This window comes from Scyliorhinus torazame, chromosome 15 (assembly GCF_047496885.1).
Source record: "Scyliorhinus torazame isolate Kashiwa2021f chromosome 15, sScyTor2.1, whole genome shotgun sequence".
Classification (NCBI taxonomy): Eukaryota; Metazoa; Chordata; class Chondrichthyes; order Carcharhiniformes; family Scyliorhinidae; genus Scyliorhinus; species Scyliorhinus torazame.
The window spans coordinates 26553349-26567324 of NC_092721.1; the positions used below are offsets into that span (position 1 = coordinate 26553349).

The 13976-nt window shown below is 43.5% G+C and overlaps 1 protein-coding gene across 2 annotated transcripts in view; it reads left to right on the top strand.

Moving 5' to 3' along the window:
• Positions 1-13976, top strand: part of ndfip2 (Nedd4 family interacting protein 2) — a 129258-nt gene that overhangs the window by 98348 nt on the left and 16934 nt on the right. For both annotated transcript variants that reach the window (XM_072476213.1, XM_072476214.1), the window contains one exon: positions 8883-8949. In XM_072476213.1, the coding sequence (XP_072332314.1) occupies positions 8883-8949 (67 nt within the window). The remainder of the gene's footprint in view (positions 1-8882; positions 8950-13976) is intronic.

The window sequence follows — 13976 nt, forward strand, 5'->3', positions numbered from 1 at the left end:
ACAGAATCTCAGCAATGGATGGCAGTGTTGTGGAAAGTATAAGAACTGTTGGTGTCGAGACTAAATTCAATTCTTAGGAAGTGGTGAAGGTGGTGTTCTTTTTCTATGTTATTGAGGATTCTAATAACCAAAGCTTCAGAATATAACATCAGTTGCAGTTAAACTTACTCGCCTTTTATAAAGTGTAGCTCCGTGATGGGAGAGGATGCATCTTGAAATGGGCAAACACTGTTAAGGAAAACATTGAGATTTTCATTTTAGGGCACATGTAAACTTGATTAAAATTTATTAGAGTAAATTTTAATGCACAGCAGTTATGAACTGGATAAATACTAATCATGTGATGGCAATAAAATTAGACTATTGTTTACAATTAAAGTTCATTGAGAGTTGAGATTTAAAAGGAACCAAGGAAAGCAATTAGCTTGTCTTGCTTTGTTGAAGACACCTTCTAAATTTCAGTATATGACATAAATGACAGATATAAGTAGAAAACCTTGGGCAGGATTCTCCACTCCCGCGCCGAAGTGGCCGCGCCGTCGTGAACGGCGTCGAGGTTCACGACGGCGCGAAACGGCCCCGGTCCCGACCGATTCAGGCCCTGACAATGGGCCAGGTTCGGGGCCGCGTCATCTACACACGCCAGGCCTTGTCGCCCGCGTAAAAGCGGCGCCGCATAGATGACGCAGCTGGCGCCGCATAACGGGCGTCATCCGCGCATACGCGGGTTGGCTGGCGCCAACCCGCGCATGCGTGGTTGCCATCCTCTCTAAGTCCGCCCCGCAAGAAGATGGTGGACGGATCTTGTGGGGCCGCGGAAGGAAGGAGGTCCTCCTTCAGAGAGGACGGCCCGACGATCGGTGAGCACCGATCGCGGGCCACCCCACATCTGAGGTGCCCCCCCCCCAGCGTTCACGCACCGCTCACGACTGCAGCGACCAGGTGTGGACGGTGTCGGGGGGAACCCACCATTTTGGCCTGGCCGCTCGGCCCATCCGGGCCTCAGAATAGCGGGGGTGCCGGAGAATCGCCATTTTCGGTGTCTCCGGCGTTTCTCCGGCCTGTGGTCCGCGAAACCTGACCGGGCCGTTCCCGCCGCTTGGGAGAATCGCGGGAGGGTGCCGGACCGGCGTCCCGGGGAATTTTGGGGGCCCAGGCGATTCTCCCAACCGGCGTGGGAGTGGAGAATCGCGCCCCTTGTTTACCACTTTGTCAGAAAACCATAGGAGTGTGTTGTTCCTCTGCTATTATTGCATTATAACATCGTTGTTTTGTACTTCTTTCATTCAATCTCATGGCATGGTTGAAACCCTTGCAGCAATTTCATACAACTATGACTTGCTGGGACAGTTCACAGGGTAGTTAAGTGTCAATCATGTTGCTGCAGGACTGGTCAAATTGAGTAAAGACATCAGGTTTCACTTCCATAAGGAACATTAATTAATTAATTGGCTTTTTACAACTATGCAGTAACTTTGTGATTGCTTTTTACTGATACCAGCCTTTGAATTCCAACTTTTTTATTAAACTAAACTCAGGTTTCAAACTGACCTAGTGAGAATGATTTGAACTCATTTTCTGGATTTTTCGTATAGTCACCGATTATTTATCCAGTAATATAATCGTTGCCTTCCTGTCATTTTTTCGTTTCTCCTTATTAATTAAAGTAGGTGCTGTCTCGTGGGTTTTTTAACTTTACTAAAGGTAGTGTTACTGTGTTCGGATTTTCACATTTGTCAGTCTTATCGCATTCGATGACTGTTTTGCATATATGTCTTCATTTGACTTGTAGCTGGAGCTCAGCTGACATTGGATCACTTTCTGAGCAAATGGTGTAAAGGGCTGATGATCCTTTATTTCGTTGTTGATATCATGCTACTCTCCACATGGTGTCACACTCCCATGTTAGAATAACGTTCAGTGATCCTTCAGATGTTTTTGCTATGATTGAAAATTCTACCGTTCCATTCATTTTCTACTGCTCGTCATACCAGATTTTTTTATAAATCTATTATAAAGTTTGTTTGTTTTTTGTTTCCATTTACATTTACAAAGGCACTGACTCATATTGAGGTGCGGTTGGATGAGCCTCCGGTGCTTTGATCAAGTGACTATTTTTCATGTCCAAGTCTGAATAATGGGCGTTAAGAAGCCCGTTGCATAACGAGACCGTCACAGTCAAACCTGAACTTTCTCAGCCAATAATTTATAAACAGTGACTTTTCAGCTTAACTCAATGGATCGTGGCCAGGAATTGGGAACTAATTATAGTACCCTAATTGCTGGCCCAATCAAAATCAACTCGCTCAACATGGACCATGTATTGAATCTGAGATCGTCTGATCTGTAAGGCTTACTGCTGCTCCAACTGTGACCTTGGGACATGGTGAGGACGCAACCGGTAGATGCTGGGAGAGCCCTCCCACGGGCTTGCCGACAGCCAGTATGCCTCGCAAGTTCTACCCAGATCTCACAAGGCTTGGCGATCAGGATCCTGCCCACAATGGGCGGGACCAAGTCTTGCATCCCTAAGTAGGTTTAAAACCCACTTAGGCGTGCTGACCCAGGATCTATCTGGTCCCGGCCTCTACCGGTCTCCCCAGGGAGACCCCAGATGGGCGCCATTCAGTACCGGAACAGCACCTGGCAGGAATCGTCCCAGCCATCAGAGACACCTGGCTGGTCAGAGACAGGGCAGGGTGGAGCTTTTCACCCCCTCCCCCCGAATGCCAGGTGCCTGGGTGGCACTTCAGAGCCGACAGGAGCACTGTCAGGATGGTAGTGCTAAGGGTCAGGGCCTGAGGGGGGTCATGCCCATGAAACAAGGGAAAGTATTAAGGGTGGGGGGTTGCAGGGTGGGTGTGAAGGGTGAGGATCCTGGAAGAGGGGTGCCCAAAATGGGGCGTGGGAATGCCTGAAAAGGCATCCCTCAGCAACCCCATAGCAAGGTGTCACCAGTTGGGCGGGGTGTGTGCGTTGTCCATTGAGACCCACAACCCCACTTGGAGATCAGGACACATGTTCAAAATGGGGGTCCGCTCTCTGAGGAGTCGGTCTGGCCAGCGAGTTCAGCTCCCCAATGATGAAAATAATCTAAGTGTGGCCTTGACCTGGGAGAATCTCCCCAGGGCCCAAAAAAGTGACAGTATGGTTAGATAGCGGTGGGGAACCTGCCGACAGAGCCAGGGAGAAACTCACAGAAACATTCACTATAAATAACACATGGAAACCTTTTTGTTAGATCACACCCTATATATTTGTGCCCAATGCATCAAATCCCTCACTGTGGCAGAGAGCCATGATGGTTATCTAAAATGCATGTTCACCTTCCCTGACTATCATTCTATCTTATGTCCCCAAAGTTCACAACCTGTACTTCCTTTGACAGGCTGTCCATTCCCAAAGGTAACAGGAGAATTTTTTTTGCAAAGAAAGAAGCACACTGACATGGAGGGACTTCCTTTTGTGCCAGTTCTGTGTTTAATACTGATATCCGCCAGTGTCAGATACCACTGCGAGCTTTTCATCGGTCATTATCACGCACCCCTCCAGGCAACACCACATCCGTGGATGCCATCTCATGATTCCTTTGCTTCAGTATTATCAAATATCATTTGTAGCACTGAATTGTAACCTTTTCGACTACATTGAAGGCATCAGTATTGATTTCTGTTGCGAGCTGGCTGACCGTGGTGTGGCAGCAAGCAGTGCTGAATGGAGATATTCCCGGTGCTGTGTGAAATGCTTGGGTTGGATGCTTCAACTGTGTCGACCAGGGGCATTGTGTGAGGAATTGTACTGGCCCCGACTTTTGCCATTTCTTTGATCCATAATGTGGAACAAACCTTTGACACCAGTGGATTTTATGAAAAATGCTGTTGTTAAAAGAACAAGTCACCTATTAAGATCAGCCAGTATCAATGAATGCCACACTGCCAAGTGAGCTCCTATTTACCACCTGGACAATCCTGAGCTGGGTTTTAAATGTAAGTCCCATTTGGCATCCTACAGCCTTTGGGTTATTACCATGTTGATTTTGCAGTCTTGCTCTTGGCGTTTTTTACTTTGGGATGTAGCAGAGCGATTTCTAAAGCTGCAGCGAGATGTCCTGCTAAATCTTGTAGATAGGAAGCTACTTTATGATCAATCATTTTGCATCACTGGATAGTCTGGAATTTCTCTTCTGAAATCTTGAACATCAATCTGGTGACCAGGTGCTTTGTTCTATGGGGGCAATTATTTCTCTGTACTTTTTCAGGGATTTTATCTTGCTGTATACGAATACAAGAAGCAAAAGTGATTCTTTGTAATCTCGTACTGGTTCCAAATGATGGCTGTTTGATAGAGTCCGCCTGACCACACTTCCCCACAGCACATAAACCACTCAACACAAAGATTCTGGGCAGGATTCCCCATCCAGCCAGGCCCGTTTTCTGGCTCGGCGGGCCCCTCCCAGCAGCGGGATCCTCTGTCCTGACAGCCGGCCAATGAGGTTTCCCATTGTGGGTAGCCCCACGTTGTTGGGAATTCTGCGGGCGTGAGTGCGCTGTTGGCGAAGAGGAACATCCCGCTGGCGGAGAATCCCGCTGCCTATTCTCATCCTTGACATTTTTCCATTGAACAGTCCCAGTCCTGGTCTAACTTCTCCACAACATAGCACACCTCTGTAATCTTTCAGATTGCATTTCACATCTCCACCAAGCCAGCATCCACCCACCTTTTGAGAGGGGCTGATTACAAAACAATGGCCTATCATCAGCTCTAGTTGGTATTTATGCAAAATATTCATTAACCTGAATTTGCAACATTTAGCAGAAGTTGTTTGTGCATTGATTTTCATGTCAGGCTATCAGTTATTTATTTTGTGGAATACCATATGGTATTGGATATCTGCAAAGACCAAAATCTGACATCTGAAGGACATCTGGAAATTAAATCTTGAAAGTCCCCTGACTCTAGGAGACTAATTATTCATCGTGCATTTGAAACTTCTTCCTTTTGAGCTCTTTTCACACGTGTGATTTCAAGTATTTGCCATGGAAACTAGATTTGTGAAATTCAAGTATTGATTGTCAAAACATTTGGATCTGATTGCCCCATTTTAATCTAACAACAAAAAATAATGATTCTTCATTTTATCACTCATGAATGGGAACTTAAATGATACTTCCACCATGTGTATGATCACAGTATTTGCCTTGTATTTGCTCCATCAATTTGGTTGTGAAAAATTCTAAGCAATATACAATTGCTTCATAGCTCCAGGGTCCCAGGTTCGATTCCCGGCTTGGGTCACTGTCTGTGCGGAGTCTGCAAATCCTCCCCGTATGTGCGTGGGTTTCCTACGGGTGCTCCGGTTTCCTCCCACAGTCCAAAGATGTGCAGGTTAGGTGATTGGCCATGATAAATTGCCCTTAGTGTCCAAAATTGCCCTTAGTGTTAGATGGGATTACTGGGTTATGGGGATAGGGTGGCGGTGTTGACCTTGGGTAAGGTGCTCTTTCCAAAAGCCGGTGCAGACTCGATGGGCCGAATGGCCTCCTTCTGCACTGTAAATTCTATGATATAGTCGTCGAGCAGAGATTTGTAAGTGGTTAATGGAATCTACTGTCCATTAGTGTTATCATGCCAGCAGGAATCCCACTAACTGTAAAGTGTCATCATACCTGTCCTGTGGCTGCTCCCTGAGCATCCTTAAAATGTTTGTGAATAGTGCCTGCAAAATTGCTACTCCGGACACCTTCACCATGTACTAAAGTTTTCTCTCCTGTCTTGAAAGGCCCATAATCAGTGCAGCAAGTGAAAATAAATAGGATGTTAGGATATAGAGTTGGTATAGTCCAACACAAAACAACATGTTCTATTGTGTCTCTTGACAGAATTTAGGGGGTCTTGTATGGGCCTCATCTAGAATGGTGTTTTCATTTCTGGTCCCATCATATGGTGGGAGAAGTGGTTATGATATGGTCATGTTGCTTATTTGCAGCATGACCTAATGGGATAGACTCAGTCGACCAGCTGACTATTTTCTGTCTGTGTTTGTGCTTGTTGTTGCTGCTTTGACAAGAGGCTCCCCCTTCTTTGCACTAAGTACCATTAATTCAGTATCAAGTAGTTTTCATCAGATGCTGAATAACAAATTAATTCTCTGCCTTGTACAGTTATCATCCTTTTGCTTGCACACTGCATTCCAAACCCTTGTGTCTTGTCAGGAGTGCAATACATCTGTTCCTTTTTCTAGTCGAAGTATTGTTGAAACAATTGATGCTCTGATGCAATTGGAGACCGCACTGAAGCTGTGCTGACAAATATTGAATATGTCTTGCAGGAAGGTTGTTCATTTCTGTGGTTTTCCTAGAATGTAATACAAACCTAGTTCAATTCCAGCTATATTGAAATGATTTGATAATAAAGATGAATGACACATTTGTGTTATAGATTGCTACTGGGAAAGAATCTTCAAAGAAAGAACTTGAGTGTTTTTAAATGTCAAGTTTTACTTTTCAAAAGGTTATGCCAACTGAAAAAAAGACTTACTGATTTCATTGGAATGAAGAAATGTCAAGACGCCTGCTTGTATTTTAAGATGCAATGGCAGAATAGAATTTAGTGCTTTCAATAAGATCCTGGATTAGATCATTTAGATCTTGTATAATTTGTCCATTTGGTCTCAGCAGCAGCTACAGTTGTTTTACTTCTGTAATTGTTCACTTTCTCATTTAATATAAAGAGATTTTATTGTACCACTCAAAAGGCAGCTTCTGTAACAAAATAACAATGATGTATTACTGTAAGCAATCTAACAAACTCTTGTTGCTCCATTTAAATCCGTGGAGAGGAAAGTAATGTCGAAAGGAATTTGAGGATCCCTAGCAGAAAATTTAAATTAATATATCACAGAAACCTGACAAAACAATTTGGGCACCAAACTCTGATTAGCGTTATGGGAGCATTTGGGGACCAAAATGATGTCTGATTTGCGGCTGCACATTCCGCCATGACCTGTAAGGCATTTCATCTTGGTAAAAGGTGAACAAGAAGTATCTTTTACCCATGTCTGAATTTGTCCCATTTTTTATGCAATTGCTTATGCCCTAAGACAGGGAGCACCAGTGTTGATTTGCCTACACAAAATCAATGCCAAGCAGCACTTTAAGAAAAAATGGAAAATACTTACCATAATCACTGTGCTCTTGGTCCCGAGATCACTGTCCTCACTACTGACTGGCAATTCTTCCTCATCCCTTGCCTCAACCCCTAACCTCTTAGCCCATCCTCCCCAACAGTACTTCTAAAGACAGCAATCTTCTTACTCAATCCCTTACAGCACTCTCGACCACCCAAATTGTACTCCTGAAGTCTGCAGTCGTCCGACCTGATCCTCGATCACATACCTTGAGGCCCTCCCTACCCTTTCTTCCCCAGACTTCCACGGTCCACTGCAATTACTTAACTGGAAATTGGAGGTCTAACCTGTGCAAGCTGGTAAAACAGCGCTATGAAGTTTGAAATTCCTTGGATTTCCCCATTTGGGTTGAGGAATTTAACAATGTGTAGCTAAGGATCCCCCAAAATAAGTACACCCGTCCTTCTAGACCTTTGACTTGTGTTGAACAGTAGCCACAGTGGGGTATCCAATTAACCTTTTTTCCTTTGATCATTGTAGCATGCAGTCTGATATCTAGGAAGGCACAGTACCTGTCCTCTATTCCATTGCAGCCCTGTGCTCCAGCTGCCTTTTGACATTTCTCACATCATGTGGCGTCAAATCATCATAGCCATTAACAGAAAGAGTTGAAATTCAGTTTTCAGGTTCATTTAGCCATATTGAACTCTGCTGGGAACTGAATGCTGGAGTGTCTAGTTTGAAAAGTAAAAGACTTTAATGAGTTTGAGGCCTTTATGGCACTGGTATCCTTGGCAGTGGTTAGCAGGGGGTGGTGCTTAAGGTCAAAAGCTCTTTCAGGAGGTCATTGTAACATCCCACTCTGATACGATTAAACTAATATGGATAGGGTGTTAATATCTAGAACAGTGGGACGCTGTTTTCTTGTGTCAGTAATTTGATTCTGTTAGTGGCTGTATTGTGACATTGTGCAAGCAGTAACAAGGTGAAGCAAGAAAACAGACTGACTGTTCATTCAATAATAAAACAAAAGGAGGAACACATCAGTGATCATATGGTACAGAATGCTGAGGCATTTGCACATTTACAAAATATGTTGGCTGCGTCCTTTTCAGTGAGACTAAGGAATATTTCCAGCCATATGCAATTTTTATTTTACCTGAGTGCATTGTTTAATTATCATCATTGGGGAGTACATTTGTTGTAGCTAGTCACCACTGGTCTGACGTTCATGGGAAAAGTACAAACAAAGTAAACATAGACTGTAGAATGAAATTTTAGCTCTTACTTAATGGGAGGCATAATGACAAATATAAGACTCTTGTTGGAAAAACTTAGGATCATGTTTTAACTACTAATCCATTTACAGATGCAGGATATTGGTTTTGTATAGTGTTTAATAAGTGCAGTGCTCCAAATTTGTCTAAAGTAGTGAAATCCTGTTTCAGGCCATTGTTCAACATTCTGTTCATGCTGACTGCCATTTCAAATTTGCTATATCCATTCTATATCTTTTCCGAAGGTAGCAAAAGGTGAAAAGCACTTTTTTTCCCAAATGACAAAGCCAAAAGAAAACAGAAAATTAATCGCACAGTGCTACCATGCAACATACCACCAAAACCATGGAATTGAAAGTTTTCAAAATTGCAGTATTATGTTTATTTCAAACTTTATGCTGTAACTTATTACAAAAGGTGGAGACATATTCAGTATTGTCTGTGTGATTATTTAGTAATCTTCTATTTTTCCCTTTCAGTTTTCTGATTATTTCAATGGCTATTTCAACGGTCAATATTGGCTTTGGTGGATATTCCTTGTTCTTGGTGAGTTGATTTTTTTTCCCCCACTCTAAACTTGCTGATCACTAAGGAAAGCGTTTTCTGAAAGATGTGATGCCATTTTCTTTCTCTTGTTTTAATATAAATTTTGAGTACCCGATTGGATTGGATTTGTTTATTGTCACGTGTACCGAGGTACAGTGAAAAGTATTTTTCTGCGAGCAGCTCAACAGATCATTAAGTACATGCGAAGAAAAGGGAATAAAATATTCTTTTTTATCCAATTAAGGGGCAATTTAGCATGACCAATTCACCTCCCCTGCACATCCTTTTGGGTTGTGGGGGTGAGATCGACACAAACAGGGCGAGGAATGTGCAAATTCTACACGGACAGTGACCTGGGGCCGGGATTGAACCTGGGCCCTCGGCGCCATGAGGCTAACCTCTGCCCCACCGTGCCATCCAAGGCATTTTTTTTTTCCTTAACTGCACACTTGTCAGCATGGTATATTTTCATCAAGCCTTATTCCACTTGGTGCAAATGCCTAAGTTGAAAAAATATTGCATGTTTATTTTTGGATCTGGATTCTCGTATGGGTAGGAACTTATCTGTTTTTATATGGGGAAAATTAATCTGATATCAAGTGTTATTGCATAAGTATTTATGCTTGAACATTGATTCATGTTTTTAGTCCCTCCCCATCATTCACAAGAGATTTCTTGAGTTTTACTATGAAAATAAACATTGTATAATTGAAGTTTAGTGTGAATATGCCTTGTCGGGTGCTTTGGAGCAATAATTTATTCACATTAATTAATTAACTTTGGGTGTTTTAATTGATTTTTTAAAAAGTGCCTATCAGAAGCCTCAGAGCTGGAATGATAGTTTACCATTTTAGTTCTAACTCCAGCTACTGTTGACCGTTCCACCTTGCCTGTGTTTAGTGATTATTATCTGTTCTTGTTTGAAAGTTCAGAAGAAGCCTTATGTGTCAGAAGGGTATTGCATTGTGGAAAAGATGTGGAAGGAGAAGTGATATCTTTTGAAATGTACCAACTGCCTGACTGCTGATACAGGCCAGTTGATGCAGTTTCCCCACTTTTTGACCTGCATGGACCTTTCTCAAGCTCTACACTTCCAAAATGTGTTTCCAGTATGTTTACCAAACATACTTTGTTTAACCCTGAAAAGTGTGAGGTTGTCCATTTTGGAAGGACAAATATGAATGCGGAATACAGGGTTAACGGTAGAGTTCTTGGCAATGTGGAGGAGCAGAGAGATCTTGGGGTCTATGTTCATACATCTTTGAAAGTTGCCACTCAAGTGGATAGAGCTGTGAAGAAGGCCTATGGTGTGCTCGCGTTCATTAACAGAGGGATTGAATTTAAGAGCCGTGAGGTGATGATGCAGCTGTACAAAACTTTGGTAAGGCCACATTTGGAGTACTGTGTACAGTTCTGGTCGCCTCATTTTAGGAAGGATGTGGAAGCTTTGGAAAAGGTGCAAAGAAGATTTACCAGGATGTTGCCTGGAATGGAGAGTAGGTCTTACGAGGAAAGGTTGAGGGTGCTAGGCCTTTTCTCATTAGAACGGAGAAGGATGAGGGGCGACTTGATAGAGGTTTATAAGATGATCAGGGGAATAGATAGAGTAGACAGTCAGAGACTTTTTCCCCGGGTGGAACAAACCATTACAAGGGGACATAAATTTAAGGTGAAAGGTGGAAGATATAGGAGGGATATCAGAGGTAGGTTCTTTACCCAGAGAGTAGTGGGGGCATGGAATGCACTGCCTGTGGAAGTAGTTGAGTCGGAAACATTAGGGACCTTCAAGCAGCTATTGGATAGGTACATGGATTACGGTTAAATGATATAGTGTAGATTTATTTGTTCTCAAGGGCAGCACGGTAGCATTGTGGATAGCACAATTGCTTCACAGCTCCAGGGTCCCAGGTTCGATTCCGGCTTGGGTCACTGACTGTGCGGAGTCTGCACGTCCTCCCCGTGTCTGCGTGGGTTTCCTCCGGGTGCTCCGGTTTCCTCCCACAATCCAAAGATGTGCAGGTTAGGTGAATTGGCCAATGATAAATTGCCCTTAATGTCCAAATTGCCCTTGGTGTTGGGTGAAGGTGTTGAGTTTGGGTAGGGTGCTCTTTCCAAGAGCCGGTGCAGAATAGCCAATGTTGTTCCTCTGTTTAAGAAGGGTGGCAGGGATAATCCCGGGAACTACAGGCCGGTGAGCCTTACTTCAGTGGTAGGGAAATTACTGGAGAGAATTCTTCGAGACAGGATCTACTCCCATTTGGAAGCAAATGGACGTATTAGTGAGAGGCAGCACGGTTTTGTGAAGGGGAGGTCGTGTCTCACTAACTTGATAGAGTTTTTTGAGGAGGTCACTAAGATGATTGATGCAGGTAGGGCAGTAGATGTTGTCTATATGGACTTCAGTAAGGCCTTTGACAAGGTCCCTCATGGTAGACTAGTACAAAAGGTGAAGTCACACGGGATCAGGGGTGAGCTGGCAAGGTGGATACAGAACTGGCTAGGCCATAGAAGGCAGAGAGTAGCAATGGAGGGATGCTTTTCTAATTGGAGGGCTGTGACCAGTGGTGTTCCACAGGGATCAGTGCTGGGACCTTTGCTCTTTGTAGTATATATAAATGATTTGGAGGAAAATGTAACTGGTCTGATTAGTAAGTTTGCAGACGACACAAAGGTTGGTGGAATTGCGGATAGCGATGAGGACTGTCTGAGGATACAGCAGGATTTAGATTGTCTGGAGACTTGGGCGGAGAGATGGCAGATGGAGTTTAACCTGGACAAATGTGAGGTAATGCATTTTGGAAGGGCTAATGCAGGTAGGGAATATACAGTGAATGGTAGAACCCTCAAGAGTATTGAAAGTCAAAGAGATCTAGGAGTACAGGTCCACAGATCACTGAAAGGGGCTACACAGGTGGAGAAGGTAGTCAAGAAGGCATACGGCATGCTTGCCTTCATTGGCCGGGGCATTGAGTATAAGAATTGGCAAGTCATGTTGCAGCTGTATAGAACCTTAGTTAGGCCACACTTGGAGTATAGTGTTCAATTCTGGTCGCCACACTACCAGAAGGATGTGGAGGCTTTAGAGAGGGTGCAGAAGAGATTTACCAGAATGTTGCCTGGTATGGAGGGCATAAGCTATGAGGAGCGATTGAATAAACTCGGTTTGTTCTCACTGGAACGAAGGAGGTTGAGAGGCGACCTGATAGAGGTATACAAAATTATGAGGGGCATAGACAGAGTGGATAGTCAGAGGCTTTTCCCCAGGGTAGAGGGGTCAATTACTAGGGGGCATAGGTTTAAGGTGAGAGGGGCAAAGTTTAGAGTAGATGTACGAGGCAAGTTTTTTACGCAGAGGGTAGTGGGTGCCTGGAACTCACTACCGGAGGAGGTAGTGGAGGCAGGGACGATAGGGACATTTAAGGGGCATCTTGACAAATATATGAATAGGATGGGAATAGAAGGATACGGACCCAGGAAGTGTAGAAGATTGTAGTTTAGTCGGGCAGTATGGTCGGCACGGGCTTGGAGGGCCGAAGGGCCTGTTCCTGTGCTGTACATTTCTTTGTTCTTTGTTCTTTGTTGTTCAGACTCAAAGGGCCGAATGGCCTCCTTCTGCACTGTAAATTCAATGATAATCTATGATTAATCTAGGACAAAGGTTCGGCACAACATCGTGGGCCGAAGGGCCTGTTCTGTGCTGTATTTTCTATGTTCTATGTTCTATAGGTTTAACAAATAAGTTTACAAAGTTGCAAATTGATCAAATAATGCTATAATAATGCGTGGAAATAGATGAAAATAGAACAGACGATAGCCTCTGTTTTGTCTGTAAGCAAACACTTTAATTGTCAAACATCAGATTAGTGTTGCAGTTGAGATTAATCAGAATCTATTTATCTTTGTATATTTTTAAAATTATTTTTTTCTTCGATATCGATTGAAGGTGTTTCTTTTCCCATCCCATCACTGAAGCAATTTGTGTGTATGTGAGAAGAAATTGCAAACTTTCAATTACACACATCTTGGATGCTTAATGTGTTGGCCTCCCAGCAGAAATGAAGCTGGTCACCAGCATGTGTTGACGGCAGGCTCCCAATGCAGACACGTGGATTAGTATTATTTCCTGTCCCAAGGATACCGTGTGATTTTTTTTTTTAATGTCTGTTTTAAATTCCAACCACAAGGTGTTACGTTCATTTGAATATTTCCCAGTGTAGACTTGATCTGAATTTTCTATTGCTATTCATATTGAATGTTTAGATTTTTCTGCATGACAGTAATATTTTGGGTATTTTTAAAATAATTATAATGTTATATGAGGGTTATGGAGTGAGCTGCAGTCAGATGATTAGATGACATTCTAAATAGTTAAGATATATTTACTTGAAACATTTTTATGTATTTATTCTTGTCAATAATTAGAAAACAAAAAAAACCTTCCTACATCTGTGGTAAACCTCTGAAGCAGACGTGAACGTGATGTCGGTGCAAAGCATTAAATAAAAAGAAACTGAGTTTTCCTAACAGTTTGTTCCCTTTACTGTTTTATTTCACAAGAATCGTTACATAAAAAACAAATAAAAATAAATATTCAGATGCTGGAAATCTGAACGAAATTAAAATATGAATTGAAAGCAGATGTTTTTAGGTCGCTGCATTCCCCTGAAAATCTTGCCGTGTTCTAAGTAGGAAACCTTGGGCAGGATTCTCCGATGCCGCGTCGGAGTGTCCAAACACGACGGCGCGAACGGGTCGCTGACAGCATCGATTCAGGCCCCGAAAAGAGTCCAGCAGCGGCGTGCGAGAAACACGATGGGCGTGGCGCCAGAGTGGCACCGTCAGCGCGCGACGCTCTGATGCCGTGTCACTTTATGTGCGCGATCCGCGTACAGGCCCCAGCACAGGAGAGATGGCCGAGCCCCGCTTCCGGGACCATGACCTGGAGACACTGCTGGACGCAGTGGAAGAGCGGAGGGCGATCCTGTGCCCAAGACGTGGCCAGCGGCACCCGGCCAGCACAGTCAGGC